The following is a 24,174-nucleotide window of genomic DNA, read 5'->3' on the forward strand; positions in this document are numbered from 1 at the left end:
TGGCAATGACAAATTTCTGGTGTGTTCTTTGTAGAGGAACATGATTAAGGCTAAGAGGCCCAGTCATAAGTAGAAAGCCACTGGAAGCTGCTTCAGGAAGACCACTCTTGCCTCTGTGATGCCCAGTGAGGACAATCAAGATGGTGCCGGGAGTGATGTTAGCTCGAAGTTTCCTCCCGTGCTGTCTGAAGGGTTTCTTGCCGTGGCTCAAGAACTTTCGAGGCACATCTTTAGTAGGGTAGTATCTAGACATTTTTCAAACCTTAACCACCTGGCTACCTCCATTCTTGTCCCCACTGACCAGTTTTGTGATCATAGCAAGAACTTTCTCCTTTTTCTTTTCAACCTTTGATTTAGCAGCTGTATACTTTCTCTTGTACAAAGCCTTTCTGGGAAACATAGCAGATCAGGAGTATCTACCAATTCCTCTAACTGGAACAGGATTTTGGCTGCAGTGGGGCTGCCCCTTGTACTTTTCTGCCTTCACCTTACTCTTTTTACCAGTACCACTGGAAGAAGCCTTCTTGGCTTTGGGTTTCTTTAGTGTCTGGCTTCTCATTTTTTTCACCCACCATCTTGCAAGATGGGAAAGAGAATTTCACTTTGGCTCCACTGTCTCTGTCCACCTGTCCCCTCTGCCCTCACTCTAGCACTCTTTTCCTGCATGGCTTCTCCTTGAGTGTGGGAATCATCTCTTTGAATATTTGTCTCTTTCTGTAACACCCAACATAAACCTTGCACCGAGCAAGTCCTCAGTAAGTATTTGTTGAAAGAAGTGTTTCATTTCTCTCTTCTTCTTGTCTGATGTTGAGTACTTGTTAAGAAATGGTGAATTATAATTAAAGCCAGCAAAATAAGAATTGGAGCATTATGTTTCCACCCCTAGCTCAAGTACAATGTTTAAACCACCTGAAATAGAATAAACTGGTTAGAAAAACAGTGTTGTTCTTTGAGCCTCTGCAGAACATAAATTCAGTGAAAACCTGTTCAAACCACAACTCTAATTAAAGGTTTTAGCTGCCAAATAATATATTCTGGTTAGAGCCAAGTTAGTATTATGGAGTGTTTCATGAATAACAGCTCAAACTTTATACTTTGCTGTTGATTTTCTCATGGGAAACTCATGGAAAGGAGAGTGATACCTCCCTGTTGACTTTAACTTTTAGAAAGGCAGAGCATGCTGAAATTGTACATAATTCTCTTCTAACAAAAAGGAAATAGCATTTCAATGGTTTTCCTCAGTGTCTTATTGAGTTATGGTGGGGTACAATTATGTCTGTTAAATTGATTTACCAGATGGAAGGTTACATTTTATATTTAGCTGATTAAGTTGTAGGAGACTGGAATTGTATCTCATACAGTAAAGATCATATATAAAAGAAAAATATTTAATGCTATTTTGAAACTAATTAGAGTTCAAACTAGTTTTTACCTCTTTTACTCGCGTTGTCCTAAAATAAAGAAATTATTCTTGAAAATAAGCTTTATCAGAATATTTCACTTAATAATTTAAAATCTCAGTTGGAATATGTTTAAATAAAAGAAAGTGTTCCCACTAAAGTTTTAGAAATTGCTTACCGTATTTAATTCATTATGTGCAAAGTATTCTTAGTATTTTAGACTTTAAATAATGACTGTTAATTTATATGTGAATGGAATTCATACAGAAAAAGTTCAAAGAAAAAATTATACCTTATGCCTGTTTTTGTAAATTGTGTGTGTGTGTGTGTGTGTGTGTGTGTGTGTGTGTATTTGAGATAAGGTCTCACTATGTAGTCCAGGCTGACCTCAAACTAAGGCTGATCCTCCTGCCTTCTGCCTCCCAAGTGCTGGGATTACAAGCATGTGCCACTATGCCTGGTACAAATAAATATATTGATGAGACCTTTTTTATAAAATTAAATGATAAACATGGTAAATATTAGTTTTAAGTAAATTATTGTCCTGATATTTTGGTAAGTGATAGGCATATACCATTGTTAGTTCTCTTTAAGATCCTACTTTATCACCTACAAAGAGTCCAATAAAGACACAGCACAGTAAGATGGAACCACTCAAATCAAGGACTTCAGGATTCTCTGACTTCCAAACAGTGCCTGTACTGGAATTCATTGATTAGCTCTATTGTTTCTATACAAAGTTATCACAAATTACATTGGTTGAAGCAATACAGATTTATCGTCTTACAGTTCTGGAAGTCTGAAGTCCAGAGTGTATCTCTGGGCTTATGTCAAGGTGTCAGGTGGACTGTGCTCTTGAGAGGCCCACTTCTCTGCCTTCTCCAGCTCCTGGGAGCTGCCTGCACTCTCGGGCTGACTCGATGTTGACAATGACCAGTGGAGTTCCTCGTAAGCTGAATCATTCTTATACTGACTGCCCCTTTCTTTTAAAGTTTTAAAGAACCCTTGTGATTGCTGGGGGTACTTTGGCTCAATGCACAAAAATCTTCTTATCTCTAGGTCAGTTGATTAACAACCCTAAATGTATTTTCAAGTGCAATCCCCATTTATTGTGCAATATGACATCCCATCAGCCCTCCATATCCTCTGTTCCACAAATGCACATCCAACCATGGGCTGAAAATATGTTTCTAAAGCCCCTATAATGATAACACAACTTTTTTCTTTGCCATTATCCCATAAGCAATGCAACATATTTATACAACATTTACATTGGTTCTGGTACTACAAGTCAACTAGAGATGATTTTAAAATATACAGAGAAGAAGCATAGGTTGTATGCATATACTGTGCCGTGCTATGTAAAGGACTTGAGCCTTGATTTCAGTATCCCTGGAGAATTGGTTTAGGCATCCTTGAACAAGGCTGTCCCAAAGTTCTAAGGAGGAGAAAGAACATAGACGTCTTAGTTTGGACATTTTTCTTCCTATCTCAAGTGCACAGAGCTTTCAGGGGAATGATGTTTTCCACAGAATGCTTTGACTTAATGCTTTGCCACTTTATATGAAATTTGTTGGAGATTTTGTTGTTTTCATTTATTTCAAAAAATTGATTATACAGAAGATATTAAACTGACAGTATTTGTGGAAAAAGATTCTGGAGAGACTTGCATAAATCTAGAGGTGAAATTTCTCTTTTAAATCCATCTGAAGTAGATGCTACTTATATATTATAGAAAAAGGTAGAGTAAAAATAATACAATAAAGCTGTTGCTTTCATAGTGGCAAAAACCATGAATCTTACAAAATCCAAACTTGCAAGAGAAAATAAATGATAATAAATGCACAAATAAATGCAGTGGTTTAGAAACAGGTAAAAAGCATGAAATGAACCAGCATTAAAGCAGGAAAGAGGATGAACTCCTGTTGCCACTGCCCTTTGTTTTTGGTGCTGCTGGACTGGGCACCTCATGTGTCTGCAGGTTCTTGAGGCTTGAGCACTACAGAGATTGTGCCTGAGGACTTGAAATTGAGAGTGATAGTTATTATTATTATTTTTTTTTTATTTTAGGGAAGGGTCTAAAGGGTGTTCAGGGTCTCACTACTAGATCGGACTCATAGTGATCCACCTGTTTACAGCCTCCCAAGAGCTGGGATTACAGGCGCACGATACCACACCCGTCTCAATTGCCAACTCAGCTTGCCCTGGGGGCGGGGCCAGCACAGCAGGCCCTGGGATGAAACTTCTGGCCCCTGCGCCAGCTTGCAGGCACTTTAATCCACTGAGCTATTTGGCTGGCCCTTTCATCACCAATTTCGAACACTGAGAAAAATGAAATTTTATGAGTTCTTCCTCCTTTGCATTCATATAAGCCATTAGCAGCTAGTTTGCTAAGTGCTCCTTATTCATCCTGAAAATTTCTTAAATAACTCAATTATCTTTTCTTCTGTGAAGATTTATCTCCACTAGGTGTATATCCTCAAATATCCCTGGATATCTCTCTCACTCTCGCTGTGTGTGTATAAGTCAAATTTCTCTGTTGAGAGAGCCTTGAAGATTCTATCTATAGGTTATTTGGCAATCTAATTGCTCGTGTTATCAGAGAGCTCCAAAAGCATTCAGTAAATTTCTTGCGTAGGAAAAATGTATAAGAACCAAGTAGGAGCTTACATCCATGAAAGGAACTATGTCTCATGATGTTTCCCTTTAAAATAATAAGGGAAATAAAATATTTTGTATTTGAAAAATTAATGAATTCAAAAGAATTAGCATATGAAGGTGGTGTAGGTTGTATGGGATATGGATTTTCTCCACTCAAAACATGGTATCTGTGATACTAGCCAGAAAAATGAAATTCCTTCTGCATTCCACATCTGTTCTGTAAGACCTCTGGCCATAACATTCAGTGTCAAGACATTCTTAGAGAAGCAGAAGTTCAGGTAGTTCTCAGCATTTGAAATTCAGCCTTTTAACTTGTTTCTTTTCATGCCAGGATTGTACTAGCGTTGTTAGGTAGTGGGAATTGACAAAAAATTATTCCCTAAGTCCACGGTTCTGTTCTCTCTCTCCCTCCCTCCGTCCCTCCCCCCTCCCTCTCTGTGCTAGAGTAATTACAGCAAAGCACTGGGCACTGGAGCAGTGTTGCAGGGTTTAAAGTTAAGGAAGCGGTGGTGGCAAGCGTGAGGCTACTTTCAAAAGAAACTGATCTGGGAATAAAAGCACAAACTCAGGAAGTTTAGCTAATCAGATCTGTGCACATGGAGGACTTATTTTTGCTTGAAAGGGAAAGATTCAACCATGTTTCCACACTGATGGAAAGCTAGCAAGGGGGGGAGGGAGGGAGGGAGGGAGGGAAGGAGAGAGGGAGAGGGGTGGGGAGAGAGAGAGAGAGAGAAAGAGAGAGAGAGAGAGAGAGGATAAAGGTTAAGTAGCCTTTATTAATATAGTTTAGCTGAATACTACCAGATACTTGCTTTGGTTTTCCACTTGCTATTCCTTTCCTTAGCAGCTTATTTGCTCCTCATTCCTAGATTTTGCCAGCACCCTCTCTTAAATATGTAAATTCTCTGCAAAGGTGTGTGTAGCCCACTGTAAGCTGTTGGCATCTCACTCAGCTCTAGGGTCCCCTCTAAGGCAAATGACTCTCACCCTACAACTGTAATACTCTGCTTGTATCTATCACCGCACATTAATGAGAGCCTGTTACTCATATTTGCCAGTCCTTAAGTATGTAGACGAGCAAAGCTGTCCCAGCCTGTCTTATCATAGAGACTGTTCACCTTCAGAAGGTGCGTTCTGAGCACCTTCCTCTTCTCCATACATTTATCAATAAACAGCTGAAGGGTTTATTCTACACTGGTGCTTTACTGATGGTAGGACATAACTAGATATTCTTCAAGTCTTCATGAACCTTGCAACCTTAGGCTCAACTTTAGCCTTCAATAACTGTGAGGTAAACTTAACTTTGTAACTAAACAAAAGGTTTGATTTTAAATCTGTAATGTAAACATTTTGCAACTTATTGTTATAAATTAGTTCTATACATAATTGCATTTTTTAATCAAAGTATTGTTTCAAGTGGCAGTTTGTACTTAAAATATAAAATTTTGAAGAAAGCAAATTATTTTCTACTGTTTGTTCTAATTTTTAAACAATACATGGGCGAGGGATGTAGTTCAGTAGCACAGCACCTGCCTGGTAGGCATGAGGTCCTGAGTTCAATTCCTGGCACACACACACACACACACACACACACACACGCGCGCGCGCGCACGCGCAGCACCGAGTGCTGGTTTGAGCACTCATTCATTCTCACAGTAAGCAGCTTTGGCAAGGGCTGCCTGAGCCGGCTGAGCACCAGCCAGGTTCAGCAGCTAGGCGAGCCCTCAGACCTAGTGCCCTGTCATGGGCTGTGGAGCTGCCCGGGTCCCTGCTCTGTCTCCACCAGTGAGCCATCCCGGCACACTGGGCCAAAGTGCCCACTCAGAGCTGTGAGTGCTCGCCACTGGAACACGCTCATTCCAGCAGGAGAATTAAATGTCTTGTGTTACACCAACACAACCACACATGCCATTTGATTCCTGTCTTCTGATTGTTACATATAAAATACAAAGGGAATGTGTTAGCGCATGCTCAGCTGCCCCATTCTTAAGCATCTCACACCTGTGTGGCGTGCATAGTCAGAGGAAAAGGTTCAAATGTCATAAAAGGTGTTTCTGAAACTTTCACTATAAATGTAATTTCTAAGGGAAAAACATGTTTTTTTTTTCTCTTTCTTTCTTTCTTTCTTTCTTTCCTTCTTCTTCTCCTTCTCCTTCTCCTTCTCCTTCTCCTTCTCCTTCTCCTTCTCCTTCTCCTTCTCCTTCTCCTTCTCCTTCTCCTTCTTCTTCTTCTTCTTCTATTATTTTGGTGGTACTGAGGATTGAACTCAGGACCTTGTGCTTTCCAGGCAAGCATTTATTCTACTGAGCTATCTGTCCGGACCCAAAAAATTTTTTTCTAATAGAATTCATGCTACATTTACAATCAGAAAATGGATAAATGTTGGTAGTACTGTTGCTCAAAGAATTCTTCAGGAAATTGGAATTGTATGTTACCATAAATGTGGCTTCTTGTTAGAAGCTAAAATTCTCCTGAAATTATTTGTAAAGTCTTCTATACATTAATTTCAAATTCTTAAATGGTTATAATTAGAAATAGATTAGAAATTTGGCTCCTCGATATATAAATGTATGCAATCTGACTCATAGCATTCGAGATTCACATTAACCAAGCCTAAGATAGTGTGACTTGTGATGGGTTTGTGCATTATACTTTTGATATTCTTTGTCTAATAATGGAACATTTAATTTGTGTACCTGTCTCTTCATCAATTAGGTTAAATAATTTACTGTGTCCCAAGTGCTACCTATACTTGTATGTTGAATCAAGCAGTTTACCAAAACATGGATTTTGGAGCCACAGAGATACCTCAAGTGGTGTAAGCACCTGAGAAGGCAGGAGCAAGGACCCAGGTTCAATCCCTGCCACCATTTGCCACTCTGGCCCCACCCCAGGCATGCAGAGCAAACCACCAAGTCTGGGCATGGTGGTTCACACTTGTAATCCCAGTGCTGGGGAGGCTGAAAACAGAAGGATCACTATGAGTCTGAGCTGTGTAGTGAGACCCCGTACTAAACATATTTAAAAAAAGGGCCAGGAGATAGCTCAGAGGTGTAAGTGCCTGCTTGGCAAACATAAGGTCTTGAGTTTCATCCCTGATACTGAGAAAAAACAAAAACCATGGATTTCTGCAAACTGCCTTAGGTAAGAGGAAGCCTCATCTTCATGAAGGATGGAGAGTGAATGTGTGACAGATTTGACATTTCAGTTCCAAGTGACAGGTTTGAAATGTCATTTTCTAAGGCAGGCTGTAGATGCGAGAGAGATAACCTCTCCAGGGAATCTCAGGGGAGGAAGTAGCCATGTGGATAAGTGACAATAGCCAGTCCCCCCAAAGAGGTCCGAGGGAGGCAGTGGAGGCATGGCCTTCACCTGGGTTACACAGCTGAACATTCACTGTGCGAGGAATTGTCGAACATCCCAAGCTTTCACTGGTGTGATGAAAGTTTTCGTAATCTAGTGCATGATGATCACATTAATTCACATTATGAAACTGTGTATTTAAAACATTAACAAACAATATTATTCATTCCGCTGCAACTCTCTTTTCTCTTTATGACTATTCCTCATGAGAGTAAAGATTTCTACCTAGTAGGTTATGTAATTTTGACTTTTTAAATTTAAATTATTGGATGGCTGGCCAGATAACTCAGTGGACTAAAGTGCCTGCTTAGGCAGAGCACAGCAGCCGGGGTTCGACCCCTGTGTGCAGTGCCAGCCCCAACACCCACCCCAAGGCACACTGAGATGGTGATTGAGAAGGTGTGGTGGCGCACACCTATAATCCCGGTGCTTGGGAGGCTGAAAACAGGAGGATCACTAGGAGTCCGATCTACATAGTGAGACCCTGCAGACCCTGTCCTAAATACATAAAAATAAATAAATAAATTTAAATTATTGGTACATAGGATATTCATAGTCTAGGATTAAAAATGAACAGAGACAGAGTGCTCTCTGTAGGTAACCATTTTAATGGATAGTGACATACTTAAAAAGAATGAATATTGTGGCATTTAAAAGCCGGCAAATAAAAATGTGAGGAAAATATGTGAAGTCAATTGTTAGCCAAAAATATTTTTAAATATACTGAGAAAAACTACAGAAAAGGGTGATTGTCGTTTTTGTGTTTGTTATAATTGGTAATACTAGGAGTCTACTGGTTGCAATCGTTAACTTCATAGCTGCTTTTAATTTTGTCTGTTGTAAGTTAGTCTTATGTAGACTACATAAAGTATACACAGCATCCACCTACTTTAATAGGTTTTTCTGTGATAGCTAGGTGAGCCAGGGACTTTATGTGCACCAAGACATGTGATACGCATAGATACTGGTCTTTTACAAATAATAAAATGATTTGCAGAGATTCAGCACCTCACACAGCACACTAAAGAGTTACTGTTGGAGTCAGACTTGGATCTGATCATGTCTGTCCTGCACATCCCTACACATGGCGTGTGTGTGTGTGTGTGTGTGTGTGTGTGTGTGTGTGTCCCCTGCTAGCATGTACTCACATACCTCATCACACACATTGATCTTCTAGTGTAATGACACATCCGGGCCTTGTCATTTCAGGTGTAGGCCTTTGACGCCTTCATTTTTTTTTTTTTTATCTTGGTCATGTATACTGTTTTTACTGTATACTCATTTTACTGTTCTTTACACGTATACTCATTTTACTGTTCTTTTCCCATATTTTTTCTCATACCCTGAAATCCTAACATTATTCTGCATCATGGAGGTCAGCAGGAGGCTAAAGATTCAAAGTGTTCTTGGACAGTCTTCAAATATTTTGTTCCTTTTTTTCTTCTTTTTTTTTTAAATAAGAAAAGAGTTTTAGCTCTGACCTTTTAAATATTGATCATTGTCACTTTACTGAAAATCATGTTTTAGAGGGAATTGGAGACTTGGACATATTCTTTATGTGGAGTTTTCTTTTCAGGAGACCAGTGCAGTCAGGTAGGTGCACTAAAAAACATGTTTTCTGTTTCTGTGCTTAAGTGAGATTTAGAGAATGAGTGTGGGATAAAAATAGAAAAGCAATTAATGCAAGTACCTATGAAATACTTTCGCACACAAACAGAACTTCACACCAGTGATCTTCTGGACCTTGAGGATCTCCATCCCATTAATAATTCACTAGCACAGAAATAATTTTTAGGAAGACAGAACATTAAAAATGGAATTAAGTCTTTTTTATTTCATTTATTTATTTGTTTTTGTATTTTAGGGAAGGGTATTCCGGGTCCCACTACTAGATCGGACTCATAGTGATTCTCCTGTTTACAGCTTCCCAAGAGCTGGGATTACAGGCATGTACCACCATGCCCAGTCTCAATTGTGATTTAAGTGCGCCCCTGGGGTGGGGCCTGCACAATAGGCCCAGGGATCAAACCCCGGACCCTGTGCCTGCTTGCAGTCACTATAATCCATTGAGCTATTTGGCCGACCCTGAAATTAAGCCTTAACTGCAAACTACATTAGCACAGGAGGTCATTAATTCTGCTTGAGTGTAGCACATGCTGAGCTTTGGTGTGTGGGCTTCTGAAATGTTAGGGGGATCTTATAGTGCATTGAAAGGACTAAATGATAGCTATCTACCATCCCATCTCTCACTGCTGCCGGACAGATGCTGGTATCTCTGGTGATGCACAATGAGAGTTGAAAATCAGGCTATAGCTGTTATCAGAACCACAGAAGCCTTTCCTCACAGAAGTTGTAAATTGTGCAGTAATATGCATGTGTTGCACATCTCCATATATGAGTGAATTCTAATTGTTAGAAGCTCATTTCCTCAATTTATGGAGATAAAAATACCACAATACCATCCTATCATTGAGAGTTACACTTTTCCGGGCTGAATCAACCAACCAAAAGAAGTGGACTAACTTTAACTTCTTGAGAAATATTAGTGTTATTCACATGATTTCAGTCATATGTGGAATCTTGAATATCTGAGTTCATAGAACTTGCCAGAGTAGTTGTCATTAAAGGCTAGAGAGGGGAGAAAAGATGAAAGGAATTTGCTTAATGAGTACAAAGTCACACCAAAATAGGAGCAATATATGTTAATGTTGCATTAGATAGAGGATGACTATAGTTAACAATATTGTATAATGTAATCTGAAACAACAGAGGGGACCTTGAATGTTCTTGTCACAAAGAAATGATAAATATTTGAGATGATAGATTGCATTAAGTATGAGTTGACCAACGTATAGTGCATAAGGTACCAAAACGTAATACTGTTCCCCATAAGATGTATAGTTATTCTCTGTCAAAAACTTTAAAAGATAAATACTAACAGTATTAAAACATTTCTAAATTAATTTCCAAGAGTAAAATTTATGGAAATATTGAATATTTAAATCTCTATAGAGCACTCTCCAAATTCTGATCTTTTTTCCCCCCTCTACCCTTCTATATCTCCCTTGTGTCTCTGACAGATATAATGATCTCTTTCAATCACCCTCAGAGTAGCACAGTTCTTGACAATAATAGTTATTCATTGCCCATCATAGTATTTTACACTTGGCACTGTTGACCTTTGGGTCCAAATAACTATTTGACATGGTGGTGGCCCTGTGTATTGTATAATGCTTGACAGCAGCCCTGACCTCTTCATGCTAGACATAGATAGCCACAGACAACCGAAAATGTCTCCACACAATACCAAATATCCCGCATGGGCAGCCTCTTCTTTGGTTGAGAAACACTGGCTTATCCTATACTGGACAGAATTTCCTTTGATTCAACAGCAACTGCAAATAACATAGGACTGCATGAATAAGGCTCACAGTTGGGAACATGGCTGTGTAGCTCAGGTCATAGACATTTATGGAAGACTGCAGTGATATGAGCAGGCATAAAGGAAACCTGCTTAGGGATGGGAAGGACTCAAGAAAGAGCAGTGGCAGGAAGCCATTCTCATCCCCAAAGTTGAAAGTGAAAGGAGAGGCATCTTTCTTGGTGAGCCCTGGAGCAAGAGCCAGAGATGGAACTGAGGTGGTGAAGATGGAAAGCCTTGGCCAGCGATGAAAACCTTAATCCTTTTTTCACCAGCCTGTCCTCCTCAAAAGTTGAGTCAAAATAAAATCCAATCACTCCTGCAAAGGCAGATAGTGATGCTGCTCAAGGGTTTAGCAGCTGTCACTAGAGAAGGCAGGAAAGTGGGATCTGCTAAGCAAGTGGAGAAAACGCAGACAACACCTCCTTTTGAACATGCAATACCAAGTAATTCATCCAAAGCCGAAGGGCTAGTGTGTGGAGCAGGGATTTAAATGCGCATCTAAGGGCCGGCTAGATAGCTCAGCAGGTTAAATCACCTGCTTAGGCAGAGCTCAGTGGCCATGCCACTGTGCTGGCCCTGTCCCTGGGATGCCCTGAGAAGATCAGTAAGATTGAGTGTGGTGCTGAGCTGTAAAAGGTTCAAGTTAACAACTTTGGACAATGCCAGTCCTATGGATAACCCACTACTATTATGGACTAGTAGACTATATTGGATTATTTTGCTGAATTTATGCACCTACAATATTTAAATGACAATGGAATACTCGTCTCTGACTTAACTATGCAAAAAAGGGGGACACAGATGAAGGACCATTTTGTATCTGTATATGGAGCCTGCAATTGTATCTGTATATGCAAAATAGTTAGGATAGACACAGCTACTTTCTCTTAATTCGGTGAGAGGAAAAATTTGTACTAATACTGTTTGGACAGGATATCGTGTCTGCCTCTTATACTATGAATAACCACTACGAAGACAACACTATGCAATGTATTAATTATTGAAACTGTCCTAATTGGTTTTGAAACTGTCTCATTGCTATTTGTTTCTCAATAAAATTAATTTAAAAAATTTTAAAAAAAGATTGAGCATGGTGGCATATGCCTGTAATCGCAGTTCTTAGGAGGCTGAAAATAGAAGAATCAGTACAAGTCTGAGGGCCGGCCAAATAGCACAGCAGATTAAAGCACCTGCAAGCAGGCACAAGGGCTGGGGTTCGATCCCCAGGCCTGCTGTGCTGGCCCCACCCTTGGGGTACACTTAGATGGCAGTTGAGACTGGGCGTGGTGGTGCGTGCCTGTAATCCCAGCTCTTGGAAGGCTATAAACAGACAGATCACTACAAGTCCGATCTAGTAGTGAGACCCGAAGACTCTTTCCTAAAAATACAAAAGAAAAAAAAAAAAAGTACAAGTCTCACCTGTGTACTAAATACATAAAAATAAACAAATATGCATCTGTTTAACTGCAAGATTTAAAAATGTGTCATCAAATTTGGTTTGTATGCATGAGCTAAAGTTCAGTGAGACTGAATACTTTAAGGTTTTCAATTTTAGTCAGTGGTAGCAACAAGACTAGAAATTCGTTCGCATTCCTATTCTAGTGGTTCTTTTCCTGATACTGACCATTAAAATAAGTTTAAGAGTTACCTATCCAGTGCTTTCTCAAATAGACAAACAGAGATGTAGAAACTGTGTACCACCCTTAAAAATCATTTCTTTATGAAAGGCTTATGGAATCCTAGGTTTCGTATAGAGTATTTACATGACATAGTCTATTTTTCCAAGCACTTGTCACATTTTTGTCTTGATTGCCTACACTGAGCCCCAGCTGTGGCAATGTGTTAGGAGAAGGAGGAGGACAGGGTTGAGAATTGGGAGACCTGGGGGCCAGTCCTGGCTTGGTCCATCCTAGCTTTTAATTTGCAGCAGCACTGTTCCAACTATAAGTTACATAAACTTTGCTTCCCTTCCGCATGTGCCCAGCTCTTTGGTGATTCTTACGTGTCTGGCTGGGTTGACACAACTCTTAAGTCAGAAAGGTGTCATGTCACAGATGACAAACCAGGCACAGACAGCACTACAGTCTCACTGAAAATGTGTAAGCAGGGAAGGCACAAGTTCGTGTCCTCACAGGATGTGCCTGGCCTTCTCTACTTCACCTACCAAGGCCTTCTGAAGTGGTTAATTAACTTCCCTTCTGGGGACAGCCAGTGTGTGCCATTTAGTCTATTAGGTTTCATGATAAAGTCATGTCTAGACCTGAGTCTGAGACTGCGTCATTTTGGTCCCACAAATATAGGCAAAGCTGCAAAGGATACTAATGTATTTAGCACTCCCGTTTCTCAATTTTTTTTTTTGGTAGGTTTTAGAAGAATGTATTATCCATAGCTTTCAGAGATAAGATTGATATTTTAAAATGGAATTTTAAAAGAAGGATATACTGGGAAACTAATCTGAATAAATTAACACAGTCCCATTGTCTCACTTGAATCCAGAGTGAGTTGGGTACTGGTAATTAAGGCTCAGACCTGGGCACTGCCGCTTCTGGAGAGCCAGCAGAGTTCTCCATTCTTCCTGATTGCTTTCCTCCCCGGCTCAAGGTGAGCCCCACTGGGAGGCGCTCCACATTCTCCGTCACTCTGAGCTTCATGGTCTTTGCCGTGATCTCTTCCTGGCTTCTTGATTTTCTGCTTTTACAATACTTGCAGGCCCCCCATGTTTTGCTTTTTCCATATATTCTGGCATAGTCAGGCATACAGCATAAAACAGTAATTTGTTTTACATTTTGTATCTGAGCTTAATCTTTGTTGTTGTTCTTGTTTGTATTTCACATAGCCAATTGCTTGGAAACGTATCATGTAAGAGTCTTTAGTCCAAGGTTAAAGCTGCAGAAAATGGAAAACAAGAAGAAAACAGAAAAAAGTAGTGTGTTTGAACTCTGAAAGTAAGGAAATGGGCAGAAGATTGTCTTGATGTCTTTGTTGTCTGGCAAAAGATACAAATGTCTTCAAAGAAAACATGTTCTTGCTTTCCTTTTAAGTTCACTGATCAAAATCATCATCATCAAAATCATGTTTTAACATACTGTCACTGTAGGTGATTAGCGGTGCTTTAGCAAAACTGTCTTGCAGCTTTTCAGGAGTTTATCCATAAGGAAGGGCCGAGGAGTGGTACCTTCAGTCTTTGTAAGAGTAGACTGGACTTTCGGGGACAGATCCTGACTTGATGCCCTTGACCTCTGTAGCCCTGGCCAAGCTACTTTCCTCTGCAGTTTGGTTTCCTCATCAGTCTTATCATATTACAAAAGTAGCTGTGCAGTATGAAGTATTTTTATGCTTAAACAAGTTACAAGGAATAAAATCAAATACCTATGCTTCAAAAACACAATGCAGCTATTCACTGTCATCAGCAATATCCTTTCTGTTATTACCAGTATCTTTGCCATCAGCTTCAACACAGAGCCCCAATCCAAAGTCCCTGATCTCCATAAGAATAATTATCTTAAATTAAATAAGTGATAACTATAGAGCTTCATTATTTAGAATAACTTAGCCAAAAAAAAAAAAGTAACTGGAAGAATAAAGTACATTTATGCTTTGAAACGTCACAGCCTGGTTGCAGTCTCGCAGTTCTAAGACTCAGTGAGCCTTCGTTTCCAGCTGCTGGTGCACTGAAGACATGGGGAGGTTCATCCACGGGGATTCCAGACATCTTGACATTACCGAACTGTTTTTCCAGGGCTTTAGGTTAGAAACTACTGACAAAGAATTATCCCAGGAGTCAAAATTACATATAAATTATATGCTACAGAGGTGTCTTCTTATTACCAGAGGTCAGGTCAGAGTCTCAAAAATCACATTAAGTTACTGTTTTAGAGGTTATTGAGTTTCACTCTTGGGAAAATTAAAAGGCTTGACAATAAAGTATAATAAATCTTCCTGTGACCCAAACATAATTAGTGATTAAATGTCCCATTAATGATCCCAGTTTCACTAGAAAAAGTAAGTAGAAAATGTACTTTTGCACTTTCATATTTAGAAAGTAAAAAAGTAAAACAGCATTTCACATTTCATAAAAATGATTACTATACTCATCTGTATACTCATCTATTTAATTAGCATTGATGCCTTATTTACATGCTTGGGATTTTACTTTGAGGATGAGAAGGACCAAGAAAGGGTTAGACTTCTTTTTTTTTTTAAACGCAGGAGCAATTCGCTCTCTATTTTTTAATTTTATCTATTTTCTTTGTCTCAATCCCCAGCCTCTGAGCCCAACCTGAAGGTGCGGTCCAGGTTAAAACAGAAAGTGGCAGAGAGGAGAAGCAGCCCCTTACTCAGGCGGAAGGATGGAAATGTTGTCACTTCATTCAAGAAGCGAATGTTTGAGGTGACAGGTAATTGAGGATGGGGCTGTCTTACACTAACGAATGCTGGTGGTAGGGACACAATAACAGTCTAGACTAAGTATACCTGCTGCCTATTGAAAGTTATTCTGAGGAAGAGTGCTTTCTTGGTTGATGATTGAAAACCTACAAATAGTTTAGTAAACCTTGCTGTATGTTCACAAACTATGTTAAACAGAAAATGAGTGAAAAAAAGAAACCCAAACTTATATTTCAGTTAAGGCATAAGTAGGGATCCAAGGTTTGTGTTATTCTTTGCAGAACCACGCAGTCCATGTTGAGAATGCCAGCCAGGAAAATAGACCTTGTAATGAAATCTGATCAGAAATGAACAGGAGGAGGTCCAAGAAGAGCACTTCCCCCACACTTAGACATGAATGTCCAGAATCCATCTGGGAAAATTAAACTATGTGGAACAGCAAAACTTTGACTTTTCAACAAATTTACAGAGCTCATAAATGGCTTTATGTGTTTACTAGTGAACTGGGACGTATGGCAGGAGGGGGATATATTACTTTTTCTGAAGGGGAAGAAACTGTCATTTTCACTAGTCTCAAATGGAAGGGATCATATTTTTTTTTAGCTGCCTGGTTAGGAATGAGGTGAACAGTTTAGGAAATTCAACCTGATATCTTACAAACCCTTTTAGTCCCAGTTGTACCTGATTTGAAATTAGAGCGTGCCTAAGGCTACAAGAACCAAAAGTTTTGACAAAATAGTACTGACAACTGTTCACTGAGAACTTACTTGGAGCCTCGCGCTGTTCCAGAATGTTCGCAGAGGTTGTATCAACAAAGAAGTAATCCACAACCAGTATTCTCCATTCTCAAAAAAACATGCTTCTATCAGTTGGTACTGGACCTATAAGATCAGATCTTAGCCTTAGTATATTTTTAAAGATGTCTTTTTCTGTATTTCTTTTGGCCATAACGGTCATGAGTTCAGAGGATTGTTATAGAGGAATATTGTGGAAGTGGATATGGGAATGTGTATTTAAGTATAAAATACTAATACTAAATACTAATTTAAAGATTTAACAGGTTTGAAAAAGATACTTAGTGTCCTGTACAAGTCCAATAGGTTGGCAGGCTTGTGCAAAAAACATTACTGATTATAATGGGAATTTTTTTCCCTAAGGGATAAGGAGTATTAAAGAAATATACAATAAATAAAATTACTTTACTACAATTTCCACTTATATTCTAATATAAATATACTAAGTAATTTTACTTAATTCTAAGTTTGAAAATACAGACTTTTTTCCAAGAAATATTATTATATTGTATATTAAGTAGGTAAAAATGGTTAAGTTTGCCTAACTAAAGACCTTGGGAATTGAAGAATAAATCTATTTTAATGAATGGAAAAAATACCATACTAATTGTGTAATGCAAATGGAGTTAAGGGACTTTTATATTGGAGAGAGTAGGATCCTATTAACAGAAAAATTTGAAAAAATAAAGACATATCCATTAGTTTTTATGCTTTTTAATCTCAAAATATGTCATATTTTTATTTATTTATTTATTTATTTATTTTTTGTGTGTGTGTGTTTTGCTCCTTGAATGCCTTCAGGGCACTTTTGCATGGCTGGAGTGTTGTGGGGATCGAACTACAGCAAACTGAGGCTGCCAGCATTGTGGAAGCAGCCACTTAAAGAACTGAGCTAGGGCTGGGCCCCCAATGTCATATTTTTATACTAATATTTTTCCTATTGTCCCATTAGTGTGTATTTAATGGAAGAAATTAAACAAAATTTCATAACAAAATAACAGGAGAAAAACAATAGTTAATACACTGCATATTGGTATCTCCAAAATAGTTACTCAGAGTACAAGATATGGCCATAAGACATTCTTCAAATGATAGTAGCACAAGCCTTGCTTTTCAATGAAATATGAGAAACTAGTAGTATAACTATCTTGCATTTTTCCTTTTTTCCTTCCTTCCTTTTCCCTTTTCCCCACCCTCATTCTTCTTTCCTTTTGAACAGTTTCTTCCCATTCCACAAGTTTTCTTTGTCCTAACTTTTTCACCACATTCATTTCTCCCACCTTACATTATATCGGAATATAGCTGAGTGCTGATCTAAGTGACTGGTTCTCATTTATCAGTGTTATGATTTGCCAGAGTTTTACTTGTGTTTCTTTTTATTCAAATATGTAGGATTTATTTCTCAATAGAACATTTATTTAATACATGTAGAAGTTAATAAAGAAAATATACAGTCAGGTGTGGTGGTGCATGCCTGTAATCCCAGCACTCATGAGGCTGAGGCAGGAGGATCATTGCAAGTTTGAGATCAGCCTGGGCTACAAAGTGAGCTCAAGGATGGCCTGAGCTGCATAGTGTGATCCTGTCTCAAAAAAAGACAACAAATAAATAAATAAAACCTTTTTACTTCTATTTTAAAAAAAACCAAAATGTCATGAAAAACTAATTCAAGAATAACAAGATAATACACTGTGTACCATAATCTTAAAATGACCAAGATTTTACTCAGTTCAAGTCAGAGAGACAAAAAGACTTTCTTTTCAAAAAGAAAAAATAAATAAAGAAAGAAAAGAAACAGATAAAAGCACAAAACTTGCTTTTTTTTTTTTTTTTTTTTTTTTTGCGGAACCAGGGATTGAACTCAGGCCCTTTCACTTGCCGTACTGAGCTATCTCCCCGACCCCAAAACTTTCTTTTTTAATCACTATTTCACTGGGACTCTCTTCTCCTCCAGAGGCAATAGCTGTTTGGAGAGGGACTTGCTGTTCCTGGTCACACACCCGTGGGCTGTGCGCTGGTCCCGCGGGGTGCCTCGGTAGACCCGGATGGTGTGTGTGACTCACTCTCAGTGCCTCCAGCGTCGCTGAGCTACTGACCCAGCTGTGTTCATCTGTGCTCCTCCCCATTCCCTGGCAGCATTTCATCTCATTTGGATCAGCATTTCATCTCATTTGGATCAGCATTTCATCTCATTTGGATCAACACTAAATACTACTAGAATGTGGCTAGAGACCACCGTGGTGGCCCTCGCAGTTGAGCTGCTCTCTTGCCGCCCTCTCACTGCTTTATCCCTCTGCAATCCCAAGGCATGCATTTAAGCATGTGATATCACCTAACCGTTGACGCAGGGAGCCACTCAGCATTTCCCTCTTTTTCAAAATCCAGGTGTGGTTTGCCTCCAGATGTTTTCTAATACTGGAGACGTCATCTCTCCATGCGCCAGCAGGGCTTTCTGCCCTCTTCTCCACTGAACCCATTTCACGAACTACTCTTCTGCAAGCCCCACTTCTAGTATCCCTCCTTTTTTGAGATTCTTTTGATAGTCCTGTAAAACCAGCTGCTGCTTTCTCCAGATACTGTCCAGTGGGATGTGGTGAAAATCCTCTCACATGAAAATAAGCATAAAATAACATGAGTTGTAAAATTTAAATTGGTAGGAAAGAATGTTTAAGAAAATGTTTTAAATATGGAAATCATATGGAAATGAGAAATTAATGAGAAATACTTAATCATAGTGAAAAGGCAAGTCAGAGAATTTCCTATAAGAATATTTAAGTGGTATTTTCTTTGCTGTAAGTGAACATGATGAAAGACAAATAGAAAAAAAAAAAGACTAGATTATGCAAAATATAAGTAAGATATACCAACAGAAGGGAAGTGAGAGAAGTGTGCTTAAGTGTTCTGTAATATTAACAATTTGGTAAAATGCTATAGTCAGTAGCACTTTAGTGGTCAGAATTCTTTTGCTAGTCCAGTGATGCTGCAATGCTGTGTCAAGAAATACTAATAATAAGAGCTGATCTTAAGTTGTTTAGAAGGAAGGCAAGAAAGTACTGTGTAGTCTGGAAACTGGGGGGTCCTGTGTTTTGGGGAACAGATGGTGACAGGAACCAGACTTTGAGCTTACATGGAGTCGGGCTTGCGGTGGAGTCAGTGGAAGCAAAGGAAGACAGATATGGAGTGGTAAAGAAGTGACTGCATTTCAGTGAGCATGGAGAGCGCAGTGATGGGTGATAATGGAGGACAGGGACATGGTGACACGCTGTCTCAGTAGGAGGACTCTTTAGGCAAGAGTTTGGAAGAAAGTTCTGAGAGACTATTGTAGAGACTCAGGAATGTTAAGGGATGCCAGAGTTCGCGGGAGAATTGCAAAAGCGTAAACTGGGGTGACTGGACTCAGACATACATAGAGATAATCCAGAGAACAAACTGAAAGGACCCCCTAACTGATTAGGATAAAGAATGCAGGAAGCATGACTTTAGGGGTGGTGATAAAATTCAGAGAGGAGCAGGAAACATTTAATATGAAAATGCATTGAGTTTAACACACATCTAATGTCCAGCATTCCAGAGGAATTCAGGCTGAAATTTATGAGCGCTAAAGGCAAGAAATAAAAATTCCAAGAGTGAATGCTGCCAAAAAATAACATATAAGATTACGAGATTGAGTTACTTTGAAAAACGATAAAGAAAAAGGGAGAAGGCTACCGATTTGTGAAATGTTTAGGGACCGGTAAGAGAGAAAGTCAGAGAATGATGAGCAGGGAGACAGATACTGTTACTGTATAAGAAATTAGAAGGATGAGGGATGTTTTGTCCAAAACCATCAGATTTGATGGTACCTGAGAGCGCAACTGCCATTGGTTATGAGTAAACCACACTGCCAGAGCTGGAATGAATGCGGAGAGAGAGCACCTTGCTCCTCAAGAATTATTGATGCGGGTTTTCCCACCACTATTATGGACTACCGGACTGTATTGGAATATTTTGCTGAATTCACGTACCTACAGTATTTAAATGACAATGGAATACCCTTCTCTTGACAAAACTAAACAAAAAGGGGATACAAATGAAGGACCATTTTGTATCTGTATATTCAAAATAGTTATGATAGACATACAGCTACATTCTCTTAATTCAATGAATAGAAAGATTTGTGCTAATAGTGTTTGTGGACAGGATATCATGTGTGCATCTTGTACAATGAATAACCACTAAGACAACCATATGCAACATACTAATTATTGAAACTGTGCTAGTAATCAGTTTTGAAACTGCGTCATTGGTATTTGTTTCTCAATAAAATTATTAAAAAATAAAATTAAAATTCTATCAAAGAAAAAATTTAAAAAGCAAAAAAAAAAATTATTAACTCACTCTTACACTAGGGGGTGCAGTCCCAGTGGAGAAGGTGGAAGGACTGAAGATATCAAGTAATGGATAAGAAGGTTCTTATGAGACAAGGGTAAAAGTGTTCTAGAATTGGAAATGAAAAAGGAAAAGCTTTACCTCTGGAATGGAATGGAGAATATAAGTCATATGCTATACAATTGAAAAGGTGCTAGTGGAAATTGGATCAAAGTATGTGGTCTCTGAAAGGGAGGCCAGACACGGGGAGATAGCTCAGCAGACTAAGTGCCTACCTGGCAGACATAAGGACCCAAGTTCAATCCCTGGTACTGCATGCTATGCTGACCCCTAAACTGGGCATGGTGGTACGTGCCTGTAATCTCAGTGCTGGGGAGGCTGAGTCAGGAGGATCACTACTAGCCTGAACTGTATAGTGAGACCCTGTAACAAATAAATAAAACATATTTTTAAAGTTCAAAGGGAGGCTGGATCATTCATACAGAGTTAACCAGATGGAAGAATACAGGGGTTAGCAAGATGAAGCAAAGAAAAAACTTTTGAAATGAGTGAACTGTAGATTATATGGAGTTAAATAAAGGGCAGTAACTAATTTTCAAGCCATAATATGGTGATTTCTCTATTTATATATCTAGGAATTGAACTGTTCTATTTTTAATTAGATGTTTTAAGAGTTATATTGTTTTTCATAAGTTGAGGTACATATAAATTTTATTATTAAAAGAAAAGAAATTAGTTAAATATGCTATATTGTTATCTAACTTTTGCTCACAGGCTTTTAAATTTTTACATATTAAATAGCCAGCTTTTCATATTTTGGAAAATAAATTGGGAAAGGTTAAAGCTAAATTATTTTGTCTAAAACTGGAAGTTCAGTGCTAAGATTTTACTTTCTATTATATTTTTTTCCTGCATCTCTGACTGGCATGCGCTATAAGAAGGCATAGCTTTGGTATATCCGTGGCATCCTTTCTAGCTCAGCATTTAACAGACACAAAAGAACTTGCTCTTGGTTTCATGTGTTGATAACCTGCTTTTTAGATCTGTGCAAACTCATTGATTGCCTCTATCACTGTTCCTTGTTTCCTTATAATGTAATAACAAGTAAAAGCATATTCTTTGCTCTTTCCTCCTTCACCGAGAGCTTCTATTGGCCTCTCTCACTGGATATTTTTCCTTCTCTGGAAATTGTAGATACTCTATTGTATTTTTTCTGTAAACACCGAGAAGGAAAGTTAGTATGAAAATTGCAAAGCTTTCCATAAATTTCCCTCATTCTTCCTGCTCAGGAACACAGTGCCCACCATTCAGATAGAGATGAAATTAAAAATACCCCATACTGTACATTACAGTAATAAACATTCATCTGCCTGTGTTTTTCATACATACATTTGTATTCCACAATATTTTTCAGAATCCTCAGTCAGCAGCAGTTCTCCAGTGTCTGGTCCCAGTTCACCGAACAATGGACCAACTGGAAATGTTACTGAAAATGAGTCTTCGGTTTTGCCTCCTACTCCTCACACTGAGGTAAGATTTTTATTAGTTTGGTTCTTTTAGAAATTGGCTCCGTAAGTTGCTACCTAAACCAAGTGATATTTCGGAGTTCAAGTTAGCTCAATTTTGTATTTTAAACTTGTAAGAGAAATAAGAACTTATTGACTGTTTTAAGTAGATATTAGTTATGTTTTTAGTGTTCTGTTACATGGAATTTAGGAAACATAACCTAATTTATAAATAAGGCAATGAAGGATAGTGTTTGAAAAACATGACATGCAGTCCTCAAATAAAATATCCGTAGCAATCCTGAGTATGCATTGCTCAACATTTGTGCAGGTTAGTAATCCTGCTTGGTTATTGCTTAGTTTGATGTGAGTAAACCTATCAGTAAGTAAGAGCAGCTTCATGAAGACCTCTCAGACGAACACCTAGCAAGGTGGGTTTTGTCCTTTTTGACCTTAAGTGTAATGCAAAAGAATTAGAGTACAAAGAGTTTCACTGAGCAAATGTTTATTACTGTGTGTCAGTCATTCTGCCTGGCAGTGGGCCTATAAATAAAATATGAGCTGCAACCCCAAAGAATGGCATATTTAAAAAGTTACTGTAAAGTAACATCATTTCTTATAATCAGTAGTGATAAGATATGAAGAGGAAAGTAAGTGCAGGGTCAGCAGGCTTCTGTTTACTTTCCGCATCAGGCAGAGCAAGGTGACAGTGTCAGCCGAGTGACTGTTACAGAACTCACCGCTTTGAACTTGTCCATTCACTGAGAACCTTAAATTTTCTTTCTGTCATTATAATGCCTCCATAACTATGCATCGCTCTAGGAGAAGTTGGTGTGGCACCTCCTTTTACATAACTCCCAACAGCCTTCTTAATGTACAGAGTCGTAGCACTTTGATGCTGCTTGAGGCTCATCCATTCTCTTGTGCTGTAGCTTGCCTGGCGTGGGATTGTCCACCCTCTACCAGAGCGCTTGTAACTGCAAAGATCTCACTGTCGCCTGACACAACTAAACTGATTTCAAACAGCTGCTTTGAACAACAGAAGTATCTTCCAGGCCTAGGTGTGCACATATAGTAAAGTATAAGACATTATAAAATTAAAATTATTAGATGATTAGGTCAAAATATAAGTGAACACAGAAATGCAGAGGTATCCCCAGGTAAGCAAAGGACTCAAGCCAGGGAGGTCACTTGCCATAAGAATGTATGAGGTTTGAGCTTTGGTTTTGAGAGCCTCACAGAACTCAGAGGTAGCCGACAAAGCCTGGGGCTGACCAAGGGATGGAATCTAACAAGAGACCCTCCCAGCATTTGTCTGGCATCCCAAAGGCCCCATTCTCTCGCCATTGATGCGTCGCTCACCCCAGTCCCCAAGCAGTCTTGACATAGACCATAACAAGGGCATCGCAGTTCCGATCACATAACCTTGTGCTGTTTACTTGGTTTGAAGGGGCCTCAACTTTGTACTCCCCCAAGTACCTGCAAAAGCAAATGAGAATCCACGGGAGACTCATGTACCTTCATTGTAGATTTCAAAAATCTCCCTCAAATGACTTTTCAAGAATCGTTAAGTAGAAAAGATAGTTGTTCTTTTTCATGAATGTCTTTCAGCCCCTTGAATAATAATACTTAAAGTCTCTGTATTATCTCTGGGACCTTTGTCAGCATTCATTTTCTTGTTGGTTTTGCAACCCTCTTTCTCTCTTTTTTTTATCCTTTCAAAACCATAGTATCAGATGGACTAGGTACTTGATAAGTATTTGTGACCAGATATATAAGTTGGATTATTAAACTATTTGTTCTAGGTATTGTCTTGGGGTTGGTGCAGTTATACCTCTAAATAAGTTCTGAGCAAGCCTTTAGTTTCAAAAAAAGAACAATTTTGGTACCAGATATTAGGAGGAAAAAACAGATTTTTTATTTGCTCTCATTTCAAATACTGTGCTTCTCAGAAACTGCGTCAGCCACTCGCTGTCTGGGTTCAGGGTATCTTTGGATGCATTTTACACACTTGGAAAAAGAAAATGACACGTTGCCCCTGCATTCATCAGCGTCTATGATTCCTAGAGTCAGGAAAGAAAGTGTCAGTACAGAAAGTTTCAGAAGACCACTTGTGTGTGGCCGAACTTTATTAGGTCTAGAAACAGCAATATAATATTTTTTGGGGGAATATAGCATACAAGTATATTTTAAAGTAGTACGATTATGATGAACACAAAATTTAGCATCGTGACTATCTTCCAGGAGGGGGGAAGATACATATCTCTCATATA

The 24,174-nt window shown here is 38.8% G+C and overlaps 1 protein-coding gene across 32 annotated transcripts in view; it reads left to right on the forward strand.

Moving 5' to 3' along the window:
• Window positions 1-24,174, forward strand: part of Hdac9 (histone deacetylase 9) — a 604,989-nt gene that overhangs the window by 171,430 nt on the left and 409,385 nt on the right. For 20 of the 32 annotated variants that reach the window (XM_023709815.1, XM_023709808.1, XM_023709809.1 and 17 more), the window contains 2 exons: window positions 15,114-15,245; window positions 21,811-21,926. In XM_023709815.1, coding sequence (XP_023565583.1) covers window positions 15,114-15,245; window positions 21,811-21,926 — 248 coding nt within the window. The remainder of the gene's footprint in view (window positions 1-15,113; window positions 15,246-21,810; window positions 21,927-24,174) is intronic. The other 12 variants (XM_023709817.1, XM_023709816.1, XM_023709834.1 and 9 more) reach the window with 1 other exon arrangement.

The sequence above is a fragment of the Octodon degus genome, unplaced genomic scaffold, assembly GCF_000260255.1.
Source record: "Octodon degus isolate 3935 unplaced genomic scaffold, OctDeg1.0 scaffold00015, whole genome shotgun sequence".
In the NCBI taxonomy this organism is placed as follows: Eukaryota; Metazoa; Chordata; class Mammalia; order Rodentia; family Octodontidae; genus Octodon; species Octodon degus.